Here is a 20,000-nt window from a genome sequence, read left to right on the forward strand (position 1 = left end):
CTCTCCCACACTCACGCACACACTCTCTCTCCCTTTCTCTTTCAAACACACACAACAATAAAACACACACATATGCACACACCCCCACAATCAAACTCACATACACACACTTCAATCAAATAATCATACTCAACAACCATACTTTCATACAATCACACACTCTCTACCTCCCTCTACCTCTCTCTCTCTCTCTCTCACAAACACACACCAGCTCACTCACAGACATCTAAATTAAAAACCCATACTCACAATTTCTGTAACTTGTGTGTGCTCTGCGCCAAAAAACATATATGTATATTACATATAGCATATATACTGTATATAGATACTGTATATATATATATATGCATATGTAATTTCAATAAACAAATCAGTGAATATATAAATAAATAAAGGAGAGGAGGAGAGGGAGAGGAGTGGAGAGAGTGAGGAGAAGAGGGGAGGAGAGAGGATTAGAGGGGAGGAGAGAGGAGGAGGAGAGGGAGATCCCAAACGCTCACTCTGTCTCACAAACATACACACGCCCACACAAATAAACTCCAAGCAAACAGACACGCTTTACTCTCTGTGTATTGGAAGTCTGGTTGAGTTAGGGTCCCTGCTGAGCAGAGGCTGAGGTTGCTGATCCTGAGAGAATCCAGTGTCTGTCCATCACAGGCCCAGATGTCTCCAAACTAATTTCAGTCCTGTACTAAACCCAGTGTCTAACAAAACCCAATTCCCCCATCCCAAAGAGCCTAATCCAGCCCTAACATGTCCCACTGACATCAACCCCAAAGAGCCTTATCCAGCCCCTAACATGTCCCACTGACATCAACCCCAAAGAGCCTTATCCAGCCCCTAACATGTCCCACTGACATCAACCCCAAAGAGCCTTATCCAGCCTCTCACATGTCCCACTGCACACTGGCATCAACCCCAAAGAGCCTAATCCAGGCTTTAACATGACCCACTGCACATACACCCTAAAGAGCCTAATCCTAATACAGCTTCTAACACGACCCACTGCACTCAGACATCAATCAAAGTGCCAGCCTCTTGGTGAGGCAGTCAGAGTACACACTAAACTATACTGAGGGAATTACAGCACAGACCCAATCAAAAGAAAAAACATTGATCATATGTCATACACACACACACAAGGGAATGTAGGCTCACATTCCACACACACACACAAGTGAATGTAGGAATGTAGGATGTGTGTGTGCTACCTTAATGCAGGCTCTAAAGACGTGTGTGTGTGTGTGTGTGTGTATAACCTTAATGCAGGCTCTAAAGAGTGTGTGTGTGTGGGTGTGTGTGTAACCTTCATGCAGGCTCTGAAGGTGTGTGTATTTGTGTGTGTTTGTGTGTGTGTGTGCAACCTTCATGCCAGTTCTGAAGGCTGTGTTACCTTCATGCTGGCTCTAAAGGCGCGTGTGTGTGTTTGTGTGTGTGTTACCGTCATGCAGGCTCTGAAGGCGTGGGTGTGTGTGTTACCTTCAAGCTGGCTCTACAGGCGTGTGTGTGTGTGTTTGTGTGTGTGTTACCCTCATGCAGGCTCTGACGGTGTGTGTGTGTGTATATTCCCTTCATGCTGGCTTTGAAGGTGTGTGTGTGTGTGTGTACAGTGCCTTGCAAGTATTAAAAAAAACACAAAAAAGCCCTCTTTAATATCAAAGTGAAAACAGATTTCTACACAGTTATGTCAATTAAATAAAAATGTGTAATGCAAAATAAATTATTGCATAAGTATTCAACCTCTTTAAAGTGACTGAACTAATTCAACAGAGGTCCAGCCAATTGGTGCTAGTAGTCTCACAATAAGTGAAAAGGCGATCAGTGTGCAGTAAATGTGTCTCAAGTGATTGTAGTATAACGACACCTGTGTCTAGAAGGTCCATTCGCTGGTCAGAATTCAGAAATCAGTATTCCTGGCTACCATTACACCATGAAGACAAAAGAACAATCCGAGCAACTCAGAGAAAAGGTTATTGAAAAGTAGTCAGGGGAAGGATACAAAAAAAATTCGTAGTCACTAAACATCCCCTGGAATTCTGTTAAATCCATCAGCAAGAAATGGAAGGATTATCGCCCATGTGTAAATCTGCCTAGAGCAGGCCGTTCTCACAAACTGAGTGACCGTGCAAGAAGGAGACTCGTGAGAGAGGCCACCAAGACACCTATGACTACTCTTAAGGAGTTACAAGCTTCAGCAGCTGAGAAGGGAGAGACTCTACATACAACAACTGTTGCCAGGGTTTTTCACCAATCAAAGCTTTATGGAAGAAAGCCACTGTTGAAAAAAAAGCTCCACTTCGGTCTCATCAGACCACAGAACCTTCTTCCACTTGACCATGGCGTCTCCCACATGCCTTTTGGCTAACTCTAGTCGATATTTGATATGAGTTTTTTTCAACAGTGTCTCTCTTCCATAAAGCTTTGATGGTGAGTTTGTGTGTATGTGTGTGTGTGTTACCTTCATGCAGGCTCTGAAGGTGTTGCTGTGGCTGAAGAGTGTGAGGAGTTGCTGCCAGTGTGAGGCAGGTGAGAGGTGGGGTAAGGGGGGAGGGGGGGCCGTGCCCTCAGTGGTGTTGCGTTGCCATGGCTTCAGCTTAGCGCCCCCCCCAGCTGGTGCCGGGCATGCGTCACCACCGACACTGTCACCACGGACACTGTCACCACGGACACTGCGCGAGTACAACGAGCTGCTGCCGAAGATGTAATTCATCTCTGCCTCCCAAGGAGCAACAACCCACAACCCCACGGTTGCCAAGCAAGCAGGAAACGGTCAGGGGAGGAGTATGTGTGTGTGTGTTAGGGGAGGGGATGGGATGGGGGAGGAGCACCCAGATGCCAGGTGTCAGGTTCCAGCATCCTCTACTCAGCTTTCACCTCATCCACACATAAACACACTCTCTCTCTCTCTCACACACACACACACACAGACACACACTCCTCGCTCTCTATCACCCACACATACACACTCCTCTCTCTCTCTCTCTCTCACACACACACACACTCCTCGCTCTCTATCACCCACACATACACACTCCTTTCACACACACACACACACACACACACACACACACACACACACACACACACACACACACTCCTCGCTCTCTATCACCCACACATACACACTCCTCTCTCTCTCTCTCTCACACACACACACACACACACACACACACTCCTCGCTCTCTCACACACACACACACACACTCCTCGCTCTCTATCACGCACACATACACACTCCTCTCTCTCTCTCTCTCTCTCTCACACACACACACTCCTCTCTCACACACACATACACACTCCTCTCACACACACACACACACACACACACACACACACACACACACTCCTCGCTCTCTATCACCCACACATACACACTCCTCTCTCTCTCTCTCTCACACACACACACACACACACACACACACACACACTCCTCGCTCTCTCACACACACACACACACACACTCCTCGCTCTCTATCACCCACACATACACACTCCTCTCTCTCTCTCTCACACACACACACACACACACACACACACACACACTCCTCGCTCTCTCTCACACACACACACACACTCCTCGCTCTCTATCACGCACACATACACACTCCTCTCTCTCTCTCTCTCTCTCACACACACACACACTCCTCTCTCACACACACACATACACACTCCTCTCACACACACACACACACACACACACACTCCTCGCTCTCTATCACCCACACATGCACACTCCTCTCACACACACAGACACCCACACTCCTCGCTCTCTATCAACCACACATACACACTCCTCTCTCTCTCTCTCTCTCTCACACACACACACACACATACACACTCCTCTCACACACACACACACACACACACACACACACTCCTCGCTCTCTATCACCCACACATACACACTCCTCTCTCTCTCTCTCACACACACACACACACACACACACACACACACACACACACACACTCCTCGCTCTCTCACACACACACACACACACTCCTCGCTCTCTATCACGCACACATACACACTCCTCTCTCTCTCTCTCTCTCTCACACACACACACTCCTCTCTCACACACACACATACACACTCCTCTCTCACACACACACACACACACACACTCCTCGCTCTCTATCACCCATGCATACACACTCCTCTCACACACACACACATGCTCACACAGCCACACTCCTTCATACACACACACTTTTTCTCTCTCTCGCACACACTCAAGCACATACATAAGAACACACACAAAAACATACACACAACTTAAACACTTCCTCATGTACACACACACTCAAATACACACACACACACTCACACATAATCCTCTCCTTATTTTTCACACAATCCCACAAGTGCACAGCTGAGCGAGAGAGAGCGAGAGAGAGAAAGAAAGAGGGGATGAGACAGAAGCAGAGAGAAAGAATCCAGTCACCTCCTGACCTCTTCCCAACAGGCAGTGCAACAGGAGACGAACCAACTATGCCAACTAGTGGAAAGTTTGGAGAAGGGAAGCAATCTCTCTCTCCTTCCATCCTCTTTCAATCTCCCTCACTCTCTCCATTTCATTACTCTCCCTCTCTACTCCACTCCTCTCTATCTCTCATTGTACTCTCTCTCATCCTCCTCTACTGTCCTCTACCCCTCTCTCTCCTCCACTCCTCTCTCTCCTTCACTCCACTTCTCTCTCTGTATTTCACCCCTCTCTCTCCTCCACTCCACTCCTCTCTCTCTCCTCGACTCCTCTCTCTTCTCCACTCCACCCCTCTCTCACCTCCACTCCACTCTCTCCTCCACCCTACTCCACTCCTCTCTCTCCTGGGTGGTGTAACATGAGCACCACCAACTGTTTAATTCCAGACAGAATTGCATTAAGCTGTAAGTGAAGTTGATAGACACCCTCACAGATCATGTATACACTCTCACACACACACACGCACGCACGCATGCACGCACGCACGCACGCACGCACGCACGCACGCACGCGCACACGCACACGCACACGCACACGCACACGACACACACACACACACAAGGGATCTGTCTACCCGAACACAAACAGTCATACAGACATGGGATCTCTATCCATGAACATAAACACACTCCTGATGGAAATAAGGATTCTGAGGCTCAGAGACATAAATGTTTAAATGTACTTGTGTGTTTATATGTATGTGTATGTGTGTAAGCAGACGCCCAGGTGTCAGGTAAGGTAGCACACCTGGTCGATGGGTAACCATTCATGTGGCATTCACAGCTCAGGCCATTGGATCAGTGCACAGCTTTTATGACTGGCAGTGAGGTTCAGCTGTGTGTGTGTGTGTGTGTGTGTGTGTGTGTGTGTGTGTGTGTGTGTGTACAGTAAAGAGCATAGACCCTCAGCACAGTAAAGAGCACAGGTCTTCGGCACATTAAAGAGCACAGATCTTCAGCACAGTACAGTATGTGTTTGTTCAGTAGAGTAAGCAATAGAGCCCTAGTCTCCCACCCCCCAGCCCCACTCACTCATGCACACACACACACACACACACACACACACACACACACACACACACACACACACACACACACATACACACACACACACACACACACAAGCTCCCCCCCCCCCCCCTCCATTTCTTTCTGCTTGATGCACTAATGTGGTCCGTGCCCCCCAGGGCTGATGTCCTTGCTGGCCTGCATTACCTCTAAAGCAGAGCACAGGCCACAGGGAAATACAGACACACAGACAAAGAGAGAGGCGGAAAGGAGAGGCAGAGAGAGGGATGGGGAGGAACAAAGAACAACTTTATCTCTGTATCTAGCCTCGTCCACACCACTGTATTTGTATCTAACCCTAGTCCACACCATTAACACACAACTTTATCTGTATCTAACCCCAACCCATTAACTGTATCCCTAACCCATTAAAACATAATTTCATCTGTATCTAGGGTCTCTCTCTCTCTCTCTCTTTCTCTTTCTGTGTGTTTGTGTGTGTGTTGAGTATGTGTGCATGCTCTGTTGTCAGCTATCTGCTCTTTATTCTGAACACATAAAACCAGTATAATCCAGTATAAAGTCAGAATAAATTCTCATTTTTGACAGTGAAAAGGCCATGTGAAGTGAGTGTGTGGCCATGTTTTCTATGCCTTTTGCAGGGTTAGGGTTAGAGTTTGCACCTCATCTTAGAGGGGTTGTGCAGAAGGTACCTGACACAGATAAATACATGAATTATCTATTAATTACAGTTTGTCAATTATAGTTTGTTTGTACATCCTGATTATACACACTTCTAACACACACACACACACACACACACACACACACACACACACACAGACGCACATGCACATGCACACGCACACGCACACGCACACGCACACACACACACACACACACACACACACACACACACACACACCAGTACAGAGACTGACTGTGGGAAGTCACTCAAGACAAATACACCTTACAAGTAATCTTTATATGCAGGACAGTTACACACTTAACACAATTACCATTACACACTGTTATACACTCACGTAGAGTTGGGGTCACAGTAACACACTTAACAGAAATATAATTAAACACTCAACACAAATACAGTTACACTGAGAGGATTGAGGGATATTTATTTTTCTAAAATCTTTACAAACTTTACACAAATAGCTTACTATCACACACCCAACACAAATACCATCACACACTCAACACAAATACCATCACACACTCAACACAAATACTATCACACACTCAACACAAATACTATCACACACTCAACACAAACAATATCACACACTCAGCACAAAAAGTGTTACATACTCAACACATTTATACAGTATACAACAGAAGTGAGTTGCACCTGTGCAATATCTCTTAAATATGTGCGTGTGTGTGTGTGTGTTTGTGTGTCTGTGTGTCTCTGTGTGTGTATGTATGTATGTATGAATGTATGTATGCATGTATGTACAGTATGCAAAAGTGTGCAAAAGTGAGTCACCCCTGTGCCAATGATATTGCATGATGTCAACCTCTATGGATAACAACCTTCGGCACAAAACTGCAAAATGAAGAGATCAAGATAAATGTATTTGTCTCAGGTAGGGTCCAGCAAGTTCTGTATAAACCTGCCAGAGTGACTGCATAGTTCCCACAGGGAAGGGTTAGGGTCAGGACTGCCAGAGTGACTGCAAAGTCCCTGACAGGGAAGGGTTAGGGTCAGGACTGCCAGAGTGACTGCAAAGTCCCTGACAGGGAAGGGTTAGGGTCAGGACTGCCAGAGTGACTGCAAAGTCCCTGACAGGGAAGCACAGAGGTGGGAGTGTGATGATATGGGGCTGCATGAGTGCAAAAGCCAAAACACACAAGACATTCTAAAGAAGAAAAAAGTGAAAGTAGTTTAAAGAGAAAAGTTAACAACATATCCCCTCCAGCAAAGAGCAGCTGAAAAAAATGTCTCTAATGAATAGCAGAGCATCTCCTCATGGTCTCCTCCATGCCTGAGTCATCAAAAGTAAAGGTGGAGATACGAAGTATTAAAAAAATAAGGCAGTACTGACTTTTGTCACATTTAGTTCGTACTGTGGGGTCAGTAGTTTTAATATAGTAAATTTAAACTTGACATAAGAGCAAATATCCTACTGTTCAACTTAAACTTAAAAATACAATAACTGTACGTTCAACACATTTTGAATAATCTGACATTAAGTATTATTGCACAGGAGTGAACTCACTTCAATTGTCTACTGAAACACACTCAACACCATTGAAGGCCCTGAAAACAGGCAGTAACACGGCACAAAAACAAGCAGCACAGCTACAACCTCAACACAGTTGTGTTACACAATTCATACTCAGAAGACTGAACTGCAACCCAATAGCTTAGGGCATCTAGTGTTTTTCAAAGAGACACTGCTCAACCTGCCAGCTGCCAAAGACTCTGTCCTCTCCTGACCCCTACTGGTGGCAGAGAGCACTGCAGTGCACAGCTGTGAGGATGCAGGCAGATGCAGAGCTTCTCCTCCTCTGCCCTGAGGTCTGTCCAACATCACACACAAGCCGAAACACAGCAGCGAGCATGCTGAATGGGCGGAGTTACCTGTAGGAAGGTGTGGAAACACACCAGCGAGCATGCTGAATGGGGGGGGGGGGGGGGGGTTACCTGCGGGAAGGTGTGGAAACACACCAGCGAGCATGCTGAATGGGCGGGGTTACCTGCATGAAGGTGTGGCTGTGAGCATACAGCGAGGAGAAGGGTGGGGCTGGAACCTCCTCTCCTCCAATCACAGACGGTTCGTCAAAGCCACACTCCAGAGATTCTACCTACAGGGGAGTGGAACGTCAGCCATCACACACACACACACACTTGTAGATATACACAGATGTTGTGTATGAAATGTCAGACTGAACATGCTCAACTTGCTCCCTTCCCCTGCCTTCCTGTTGCCTCCATGCCATGTGGGCACACTGGTCACCATTGGCAGCTTTGCTCTACATCCTTGCCTAGTGTACACACTTCCACACTATACACACTTCCATTTAGACAAGCCTAGTGTACACACTTCCACACTATACACACTTCCATTTAGACAAGCCTAGTGTACACACTTCCACACTATACACACTTCCATTTAGACAAGTCTAGTTTACACACTTCCACACTATACACACTTCCATTTAGACAAGTCTAGTTTACACACTTCCACACTATACACACTTCCATTTAGACGAGCCTGGTTTACACACTTCCATTTAGACGAGCCTAGCATATGTAACAGAGTTTAAATTAACCTGGCTTAGATTGGGTGAATTCTAGCAAAATTTGTATAACACATACCATTGTGATATAACGCTTTTTGATGTTAAACTGCATTCACGGTTCAATGTGAGGCTGCGCTACTGCTGCTAATTTTAACGCAATTTGGGCGTTTGCGCTTCCCATACTTCAGAGCTAGAACTTCTACGTTCTACTGTAAGCAGGCTTTGCAGTATTGATTGCATATAAAGGTATGTGGGTTGTTATAACTGATGCTCTAGTGGGCTGATGATGGAGGTTGATTTATAAATTATTTAACTAAGATTAATTATATTCTGGCGGCAACCACGCTGTGCGTTAGTGAGAGCATTGCCCTAAGTTTGATTTTATGCTAGTTTATGCTAGTTAGTTGTATGCAGTTGCTGTTGTAGCATAGATTTTGTGAAATGATTGTTCTCATTGTGAAAGCAGGTATGTGATTTGTACATAATGTAAATGTTTTAGAATGTGTCTGTATATATATTGGAAGTTTCAGAAATGTATGAGTTCAAACTATACGATCATTTAATGCGCTGTCTGTCTTTTTGTTTGGTTTGGTTACCAGTAAGGCAATGTTTGCTAACCCGTTCTAGAGAGCTAGAACTTCTACGTTCTACAATTGCATGCAGCCGCTGTTGCAGCATAGATTTTGTGAAATGATTGTTCGCAGAACTTCTACGTGGGAGGCAATAAAAGCCACTGTGAAAAACCCCTGGTCTGATCCTTGGTCACCAATGAACACAAAAGTGAGGGTCATTACTACGGGTGGGAATCTCTTGGCACCTCACGATTCGATTCGAAATCGATTCAGAGGTCAACGATTCGATTTTAAATCGATTATCGATTTAAAATCGATTTTGTAATTAAAAAAAATAACTGCTTTTTTTTTTTTTTTTTACACATCCATTTTACATTGTGTTTGATAATTAAAGAAAATCAACAGATGAATTACCTTCTCTATTTTTTATAAGAGAAAAAGCTTTTCCTTGTCACAATTTTGACTTTCTATGAACAATCCAATAATCGATGCAGCTTGCATTTCAACATAAAATGGATGTGTAAAAAATTAAAAATTAAATAAAAAAAAATGTAAATTACAAAATCGATTATGAACTTTTCTGAATCGAGACAGAATCGTTTTAGAGAGAGTCCCCCACCCCTAGTCGTTACACATACAGACTTCCATTTAGACGAGCCTAGTGTACACACTTCCATTACAACGAGCCTTTTATACACACTTCCATTACAACGAGCCTAGCATAAACATTCCATGTAGATGAGTTTAGCATAAACACTTCCATGTAGACAAGCCTAGTGTACACACTTCCATTACGACGAGCCTAATGTACACACTTCAATTTAGACAAGCCTAGCATAAACACTTCCATTTAGATGAGATTAGCATAAACCTTCCATTTAGACAAGCCTAGCATAAACACTTCCATTTAGATGAGATTAGCATAAACACTTCCATTTAGACGAGCCTAGTGTACACACTTCCATTTAGACAAGCCTAGCATAAACACTTCCATTTAGACGAGCCTAGTGTACACACTTCCATTTAGATGATATTAGCATACACACTTCCATGTAGACAGGCCTAGTGTACACACTTCCATGTAGACAAGCCTAGCATAAACACTTCCATTTAGATGAGCCTAGCATAAACACTTCTATTTAGATGAGATAGCTACGCTGGCAGGCTGTTCAGATTGTATTTCATTTACTTCATGTCATAGATTAGGCAGGAGGTAGAGGACACTCAAACTCACACATCTCTTCTACTAACTTCTCTTTCCTCCTTTCTTCTCTCTCCTCTCCTCTAATACACTACTCTTTCTCTCCACTTCTCCCCATTTCTCTCTCCTCACCTCCTCTACTCTTTCTCTCTCTCCTCCACTACTCTCCCTCGCTCTGATCTCTCGATTAGTGCAGTCACTTGAGCACCTCCTTGTGATATGTGAATACCGAGTTTTAACTCCCAGACAGGCAGAGAGAGGGATGGGGTAAAAGAGAGAGAGACTGAAAGAAAGGAGTGTGGTGAAAGAGAGAGACTGAAAGAGAGGAGTGGGGAGAAAGATAGAGACTGAAAGAGAGGAGTGGGGTGAAAGAGAGAGACTGAAAGAGAGGAGTGGGGATAAAAAGAGAGACTGAAAGAGACTGAAAGAGAGGAGTGGGGATAAAAAGAGAGACTGATAGAGACTGAAAGAGAGGAGTGGGGATAAAAAGAGAGACTGATAGAGAGGAGTAGGGAGAAAAAGAGAGACTGAAAGAGACTGAAAGAGAGGAGTGGGGATAAAAAGAGAGACTGATAGAGAGGAGTGGGGAGAAAGATAGAGACTGAAAGAGAGGAGTGGGGTGAAAGAGAGAGACTGAAAGAGAGGAGTGGGGATAAAAAGACTGAAAGAGACTGAAAGAGAGGAGTGGGGATAAAAAGAGAGACTGATAGAGAGGAGTAGGGAGAAAAAGAGAGACTGAAAGAGAGGAATGGGGAGAAAGAGAGAGACTGAAATAGAGGAGTGGGTAGATAGTGTAGGAGCTCCTTATCATGAACACTGCATCGGTAGTGTAGGAGCTCTTGAACACTGCATCAGTAGTGTAGGAGCTCTTTATCATGAACACTGCATCGGTAGTGTAGGAGCTCTTGAACACTGCATTAGTAGATAGTGTAGGAGCTCACTATCATGAACACTGCATCAGTAGATAGTGTAGGTTGAAGCTCTTAAACACAGCATCAGTAGTGTTAGGAGCTCTTGAACACTGAATCAGTAGTGTAGGAGCTCATTAAAATGAACACTGCCACACTGTTATTAAGGCTTAAGGTAGCAGCTGAAACATTTTTCTACACATCAGTGGTCACTGGTATCTAAACGTGAGTTATGCACTACTGTTTAACACGCTTGTTTTAACCATCAAATTAAAAGTTGAATTCATCATGGTTATACGTTTGGTCAGAGAGCACTGTGACCGATGTTTCTCCTCACTGCATTTAACAGTTAGCCAACCAGCATTGTAGGAAAAAACACCTCAGCGTATTTGACCACTCAGTGAACAGGGGACCTAATGGCACAGTTTTTAAATCCAGAGCTTTGATTATGTCTTTGTGGAGTGAGAATGCAGTGTTAATGCAGTGTTTCATTTACGTTTACATTTATTAGTGTGCTTGCCCGAAGGGAAGCACAGTATTGTTATCGTCAAGTTTTCTTTATTACAGTGCATGAAATGCCCTGTATTGTTATTCCTAGGCTTCTTCTTCTTCTTCTTCTTCTTCTTCTTCTTCTTCTTCTTCTTCTTCTTCTTCTTCTTCTTCTTCTTCTTCTTCTTCTTATTCTTGTTACCTTTTTCTGCGATTAATTCAGCCCGAACCGCTTAACGTAGAAACTTCATTCAAACTTTGTCGCGTAGGTCTTGTAAACGACACTTATGCTATGTATTTTTCACTTTTCTAAACTTTATACTTTTTAAGATATTAAATAAAAACTAATCGAAATTTTCCCATTGACTTACATTGGGCCATTATGACGTCATAATAGGGTCTTTAAACTGGCTTGCACCTGTGCTTTACTGACAGCTGCGCCAAATAGCCAACTGTCCGTTGGCACTTTACAATTGAAGTCTCATTCTGGCTGTGCTGCTGCCTCTTGCTGGAGTCCAAACAGGTACGTTTTAAATCAACCTTTAATTAAATTAAAATGATGCGCGAATTTTATTCTGAGTTGTGTTGTGCAGTAGGCCTATGTTGTACGTCGTTTAATGGAGAAAGCGACCTAGACATTTACACAAAGCTTTTCAGTCATTAGAGAAAGCTAGCATCAGTCAGGCAACCTATTCAAACAGGACAGGCATGTTATCTTCTGACTGTTGGTATTGTGTTAAAGTAACACAATGCAACAATTATACGTCATGATTAGGGTTAGGATAATCAGTTTAACCTAAAAATAACAGCTTGAAAAAAATTGGGGCGCTACAATGACTCTTAATATGGAGAATTGCATCCGCGCCATTGCTATGCAGGGTCTATGTAAGGGATAACGGCCGACGAGCTGTCCAGTTCTACGAAGTTAATGGACGCTGCGGGGCAAAGAACACCACGACGCGGAGCGGAGTCCGCAGAAGTCCATTAACTTCGTAGAACTGGACAGCTCGGAGGCCGTTATCCCGCTTATCTCCCGTTTACAACATCCAAAAATGTTTTTATTATTATTATTATTATTATTTAGAATTTCCTTTATCTTTAGGAAATTTAATATGCATAATAACCTGATGAATTCTTGATTTGAAGCCTAGTGCTCCCGTTAGAGAAAGTAGTGCGTTTTTTGAAGAAAAAAAAACCGTTACGTTGGTTGTCAATGGTAACCATTCATGAGCATTGATATGGAACGGCGATTTAACGTTTCTACTGGGACTACGTCCAAGGTGTCCGGTTATACGAACTTAATGTACACCCCATTAGCCAATCAGAAAACAGTATTTCGTTCCAGAGGGAGATAAAGGCACATAACTTCGTTTTGTAGTTTTGCCGCCCAACTTTCCACTGTCTGCTGAACTAGTAAGCTTATTTGCCATCTTGCTTTGTCTTGTGTTGCACTTGCTTGACTGTGTAAGGACAGTTGTTGAATAACTAGTTTGTAATAATGTCAAAGTCAGCACATTTCAAGAGATTTCGTCAGTTTTAGCTGATAGCATATAGCTAGCGTATAGCTATTGATCCGTTGTGCTGCTTTAATTCGTGTTTGCCAGCTTGTTACAGATACAAAAAAGACATTATGGTATTAATGCTAACTCAAAATTGTGGTTGCAACATTAGCTGACATTTTATGCCATCTTTCAGAAGTGTAGTGTTACTACACAGTGGTAGTCATGCTCCGTCTCTGCTCCAGGTAGCAGGTGAGCAGGCTGGTTTAGTAGGGACAGAGAGAGAGCGGGGCCAGCGACAGGTTGCTGCTCGGTTCTGCCTGCCCCACCAGTGGCAGCTGCTGATCTTTCAAAGAGGGGGAGCTCATTTTTTGCGTACATCATACAAATATTAGCATTGTCTGCCATCGTGTGTAGTTTGTTACCTGGCTAGTTCACACTTACGACCAGTGGCGATTTCTTTAAAGCTTGGCTTCCCCTAATAGGTGGTGGGCCGAGGTGCGATTTCGTGCATTTTAACGTTCCCTGGATATGGAGAAGCCATGTTTTTGTAAATATGTTCTACGTTTGTATTCACGTTTAGACAAAAATTGTTGCCACTTGCAGTTATTGCTTATTAAGTCGTTATCGATAACTTTATTCCCGAGGCAAATGGAGAGGGCAGCTACACTTTGGGTCCGATAATCGTGACGTTTTGTCGTTGTTATCCAATCGCGTTCTTGGAATTGCTCCAGTGAAGTTAATGATCAGTCCAACAACACTGTTTACATCTTTGTCCATGTAGTGTGAATTGTGGAATATATGGGTCATTTTTAGACGTTTTTGATTCAGTTTTCAAATCGAGGTGATAGCGGCTTTTTCTTGTTAAACAAAGGGTATTGTAATCTTAAAAACAAAAAGACATTGCTCTGTGGGGAGCCTTTTCATAATGTTGTCAGACACTGATAATGATATGAGCCTGTCAGTGACACAAAAGGCACCTCCAGTGGATATACCTTCACAGTGAGCAATCGTAATCGTAGCAATCATTTTGGATATTGAAAAGGACAGCTGCCTGCATGTTTACTCTACTTCTTATGTCAATTACATCTTGTAATGTTTCATGCAACTCTTGTTTCAGACATCTGACATCACTGCACATAGACAAACTGCAGCTTTAAAGGGCCTTCCCTTGTATCTCCGTGAGAGTCAGGAGAAGCTCTTCAGGAACTGTGAGTGGCTATGAATAGAAATTGTAAATATGTTATTATACTGTATTTATAGTGCTGTATTTAACGTTGTCTTCAACCATAACCTCTCTGTCCTCCTGGTTCCCTAACCATGTCCAGAGTGTCTTCTGTAGTTTCACTGTCCTGCCCTTGACTTGATGTAGCCTAATTGATGTCATATGATGTGTGTATGAGGGTTACATTTTTGATTGTGGTGTATGGGATGGAAATAGTTAATATGTCAAACTCATAATTAATTCTATTTGGAAAAAAAATGTTTATACAATATTTTGAGTTATTTTAGATTAAGAGCTTATTCTGATTCACAGTATTTTAATTACTAATGTCTTGCAATTCATGTTTTGGTGTTTTCTGTCTGTCAACACAAGGACACTGACCCAGAAGAGGGACAGACGAAAGGCCTCATTGTGGGTATCCTCACTGTGTTGGAGGATGATAGCAGAGCAGTCTCTAAAAGTGTCAGGAATGTTGCTCTTGTGTTGGAAGAAGAGCTTGTCCTCCAAGATCTCCCTTACCTGCCAACTGCATTTGCCTACCTTGTTGGACTGATCTATACATTAAACCTTAGTTACCCAAAGGATTTGAAATACACCTTTGAAACTGTCCAAAAGGTCATAATGGAACTGGGGTCGGACCTCTCTACAACGGTCAGATCCCTAAAAAACAAACTTCTTCAGTGAAGTAAAGTGTTGGATCTGGAATTGTTCCCTTCTGTCCATCCAACACCATGTTAATTAATCAACTGTTGTGTATTCTCGATCTCCCACTTTACATTTACTTGGATCTGGAATTGTTCCCTTCTGTCCATCCAACTCCATGTTAATTAATCAACTGTTGTGTATCTCGATCTCCCACTTTACATTTATTTTGCATCTTATTTTGTTTAGTTTTTTCTGAAACATTTTTTTTTTTGGTTGGTTTTTCTGAAACATGTTACATGGTCTCGATAGTTTGCATTTACTTGCCCCTTTTGGAAGGGATTTGATACAGTATAAATAAAACAAATGTTTTGAATGTATATGTTGCGTCTGTAATTATCTATACATTTGATTAGAAGTTCCTGGTTATAAATTATAAAGTTGAGTTACATTATAAACTATTGCAGTGTGCGATTTTAAATTCCTCTTAAATTATTCTGCTATACTAACTAAACCCATTTAAAGTGAATTCTGTATAAGAACTCATTACAATGTAAAATTATAAATTACTACAATTTACAGGACAGTTAGCTGAAGTGAGGATTAAAAGTTATTACAACGTTAAATAATAAGTTAGTACAATTTAGGGGAGAGTTAGCAGAAGTAAGGATTAAAAGTTATTACAATGTTAAATAATAAGTAAGTACAATTTAGGGGAGAGTTAGCACAAGTAAGGATTAAATGTTATTACAATGTTAAATAATAAGTAAGTACAACTTAGGGGAGAGTTGGCACAAGTAAGGATTAAATGTTATTACAATGTAAAATTATGAGTTAGTAGAACTTACTCTTGAGTTGACCAAAATCAGAATTCAGAGTTGAGCAAACTCAAAAGCAAAACTTAAAATTTTACTGAAGTTTGTTGCCTTAAAATTTTACTGAAGTTTGTTGCCTTAAAATTTTGAGTTCACCCAACTTTTTTTTTTTTTTTTTACAGTGATAGGAACATTAAGACACCTTCCATTCTCTACTTTTTTTCTCTCCATCTCTCCATCTTTCTCTCTATCCCTCTCAGTCTACTTTCTCTCACACTCAATCTCTCTTCTTCACTCCATTTTTATCTCCTTTTTTCAATATTTTCACTCTTTTTCTCTTTCACTCTTCTTTCCTTCTTCCACTCTTCTTTCCTTCTTTCACTTTTCTTTCCTTCACTCTCCTTTCTTCTTTCCTTCTTTCACTCTTCTTTCCTTCAACTATTATTTCCTTCTTTCACTCTTCTTTCCTTTCTTCACTCTTCTTTCTTTTCTTCTTCCACTCCTCTTTCCTTTCTTCACTCTTCTTTCTTTTCTTCTTTCCTTCTTTCACTCTTCTTTCCTTCATCCTCTCTTCTCTCCTTTCTTCACTCTTCTTTCCTTTCTTCTTTCCTTCTTTCACTCTTCTTTCTTTTCTTCTTCCTTTCCTAACTTTTGCATTTCATGCACTGGTATTTCCTTCAGGAAATGCATTTTCTAGTTAGTGTGCTTGCCCGAAGGGAACCACACTATTGTTCTTCGTTTTTTACTATTTTTTTTATTCTAGTAGTTTTTCTTGCAGCTAACTACTCCTCGCCCGATTGAGATAGAGACGCCGTTCAAACACCAAAACGTCCGGCCCGATCCGGTGCAAGCTGCTATGACTTTTCGTGGCGGTACTCCTTGCCACTCCTTTTTTATTCCTCTTTTTCCATCACCTTTTTTCTCCATAGACTTGCATGGCAGAACTTTGAGGCATTATGACATCATAATAGGCTCATTAAACTGGCTTGCACCTGTGATTCACTGACAACTCTCACTGACACCTGCGCACGGTTCCTCTTCTCTCTCTGTCCCTCTCCATTCAACTGTATAACTAGGAATATTAAGAGACACCTTCCATACCAGGGCTCTACTCACTCATGCATACTCACTCATGTTTACTCACTCGTGCATACTCACTCATGCATACTCACTCATGCATACTTACTCATGCATACTCACTCATGTTTACTCACTCATGCGTACTCACTCATGCGTACTCACTCATGTTTACTCACTCATGCATACTCACTCATGTTTACTCACTCGTGCATACTCACTCATGTTTACTCACTCATGCATACTCACTCATGCATACTCACTCGTGCATACTCACTCATGTTTACTCACTCATGCATACTCACTCATGCATACTCATTTGTGCATACTCATTTGTGCATGCTCATCCAGCAGGGAGAGCTGGAGAGCTGACACCTGCCCCAATTCCAAGGCACTTGTTCTCTCGGTCATGGCCGCAACAGAGCAAGCACACTCTCGCAGTTCGTTCACGAAACGCATTCTAGTTTATTTATTAGTGTGCTTGCCCGAAGGGAAGCACAGTATTGTTATCGTCAAGTTTTCTTTATTTATTTATTCTCCCCGTTTTTCTTGCAGCTAACTACTCCTCGCTCGTTTGAGCTAGAGACGCCATTCAAACACCAAAACGTCCGGCCCGATCCGGTGCAGGTTGCTATGACTTTTCGTGGCGATACTCTTTGCCACTCCTTTTTTATATCTCTTTTTCATCCCCTTTTTCTCTCATTGACTAACATGGGGAAGGTTGAGCCATCGTGACGTCACCCGCTCTATCAGTCGCTCTCCATTTAACTGTAGGAATATTAAGAGACACCTTGGGCTCTACAGTGCGAGTATTTCACTCGCATAAATAGGTACGTGCAAACTTGAAAAATAATTTACAAGCACAGTGTGCGAGTGACAGACAGTTGTCAATACGGCGCCAAAAAGTGAAGCATTCCATTGATTTCACATGGAAACAAGTGACAGGGTCGCGACTCCAGGGTTTTCGACGGGACCAACAGCAGCAGCATGGATTTACTGACATTTTCGGTATATATAAACACATAATATCAATTGGTAACTGGTGTGTTGTATCCTGTTTATGTCTGATACTTTACAAACATTTATGTTTTACGTCAACTTATTACACTAGGCAGCAGTATTGTGAAGTAGAGCTAGAAATGGCTTTGCTAGCTCCCATATTGTAGCTCACACCAGCAACTGCTCAATTTAGGACAGAAAGGAGTTTGGTAAATTAGCTAGTAACTGTCAATGATAACTAGTTATTAGAATATATTAGCCAACGTTAAGTTGACTTCAAAGGGGCAGTCGAGTGTTTAGGTTGTGTCAGCTAGCTTGGAAAGCTAGCTAATAATTTTTGATTGAAGCTTCACGTTAGCCTCGGTAAACGTTTAGCTAGCTAACGTTAGCTAACTATGAGGTAGCATATCCCAAGTTATACTACGTTTTGAGAGCTAGCTAGTAAACTCATTGCAGTATGGGCTAAAGGACAGGGCTAGCTAATCATTTTCGATTGAAGCTTCACGTTAGCCTCGGTAAACGTTTAGCTAGCTAACGTTAGCTAACAATGAGGTAGCATATCCCAAATTATACTAGCTTTTGATAGCTAGCTAGTAAACTCATTGCAGTATGTTTCCTTTTACCAAGATAACAATTTCGGACAGGCTACGCACAACATTAATCAAGCAAAAAATAAATGAATATGTGACTGGTTTGAATAGCCTTGTTTATTTGGGCAATTGTTATTATCATTGACACCACTTTCAACTGTCAAAACTATCCGTCTAGCTAAATCTGTTGGTAATGAGATTTCACAGCATTTCATATGGAGGATATGTGGTTGATTTAATCTAGACGTGATATTCTCATATATTTGAATGACAATTCTGTTAATCAAGTATTGCCTTAAATTATTATTTACATTGATTTAATTGGAATTCAGCTGATCTGTATCTTGGAGACTAATTGCATCCACAATTTAAGTACTGCAAGCTAGACTACTATGCAGTAGACACAACACAGGAGGTCCCTGGGCCTGAGAAGGGAAGGGAAGGAGTTTAATGTGGCTATAATATGGAATTTTAAATGTGCCTAAAACTAGACTAAATTGTAATGAGTTTTCGAAAACTAGACTGAAACTAAGAAGGATAACTATGACTAAATGTGACTAAAACTAATATGCATTTTTGTCTTAAGACTGAATCTAAAAATAGCTGCCAAAATGAACACTGAGATAGGGGACCCCTTAATCTGCAATTCATGGTTGCTAGCTCTAATCAGATGTACTACCTAGGCTTATAAGAGAAGACTAACTTTTTATGCCAACGAACACCAATAACTAGAACTAATTTGACAGACTATAAACCAATGTGATACACGTGCTCTCTATCTATACAGTAAAAGTGTTGCTTACGTTTGATACTAGACCTACAGTCTAACTCTAACTGCATTAAGTCTAACATATAGGCCTATCTTACAATAAACTTTAAGTAAAGCTGGCTATGTAACCGCATTCATTCCAATATTGTTGCAGAGATGTTTCCTTTTACCAAGATAGCAATTTCAACAATTCACTTAGCTCAGTAAGTCAGTATAACGAAACTCTGAGAGACCCTCGTATGTCTAAACGTCAGTGGAGCCAAAATATAATGGTTGAGCTTGGTTGCTTGCTAAAATATATTGGAAGAAGGCCCCACTACACTGAGTAGATGTAAATACATGTTAATTCATAGGCACTTGTTCTCTCTGTCACAGAGCAAGCACACTCTCGCAGTTCGTTCACGAAACGCATTCTAGTTTATTCCGTACGTTTTTCTTGCAGCTAACTACTCCTCGCCCGATTGA

At 42.2% G+C, this 20,000-nt stretch overlaps 1 protein-coding gene across 1 annotated transcript in view; it reads right to left on the bottom strand.

The window, feature by feature from the left end:
* LOC308380184 (discs large homolog 1-like protein) overlaps positions 1–20,000 on the bottom strand; it is a gene marked incomplete at its 5' end in the record, with an annotated part of 68,679 nt that overhangs the window by 36,026 nt on the left and 12,653 nt on the right. The window contains one exon of the mRNA XM_080857457.1: positions 8,204–8,311. Within this exon, the coding sequence (XP_080713583.1) occupies positions 8,204–8,311 (108 nt within the window). The remainder of the gene's footprint in view (positions 1–8,203; positions 8,312–20,000) is intronic.

Source organism: Sprattus sprattus (assembly GCF_963457725.1).
Source record: "Sprattus sprattus genome assembly, chromosome: 2".
Taxonomy (NCBI): domain Eukaryota; kingdom Metazoa; phylum Chordata; class Actinopteri; order Clupeiformes; family Clupeidae; genus Sprattus; species Sprattus sprattus.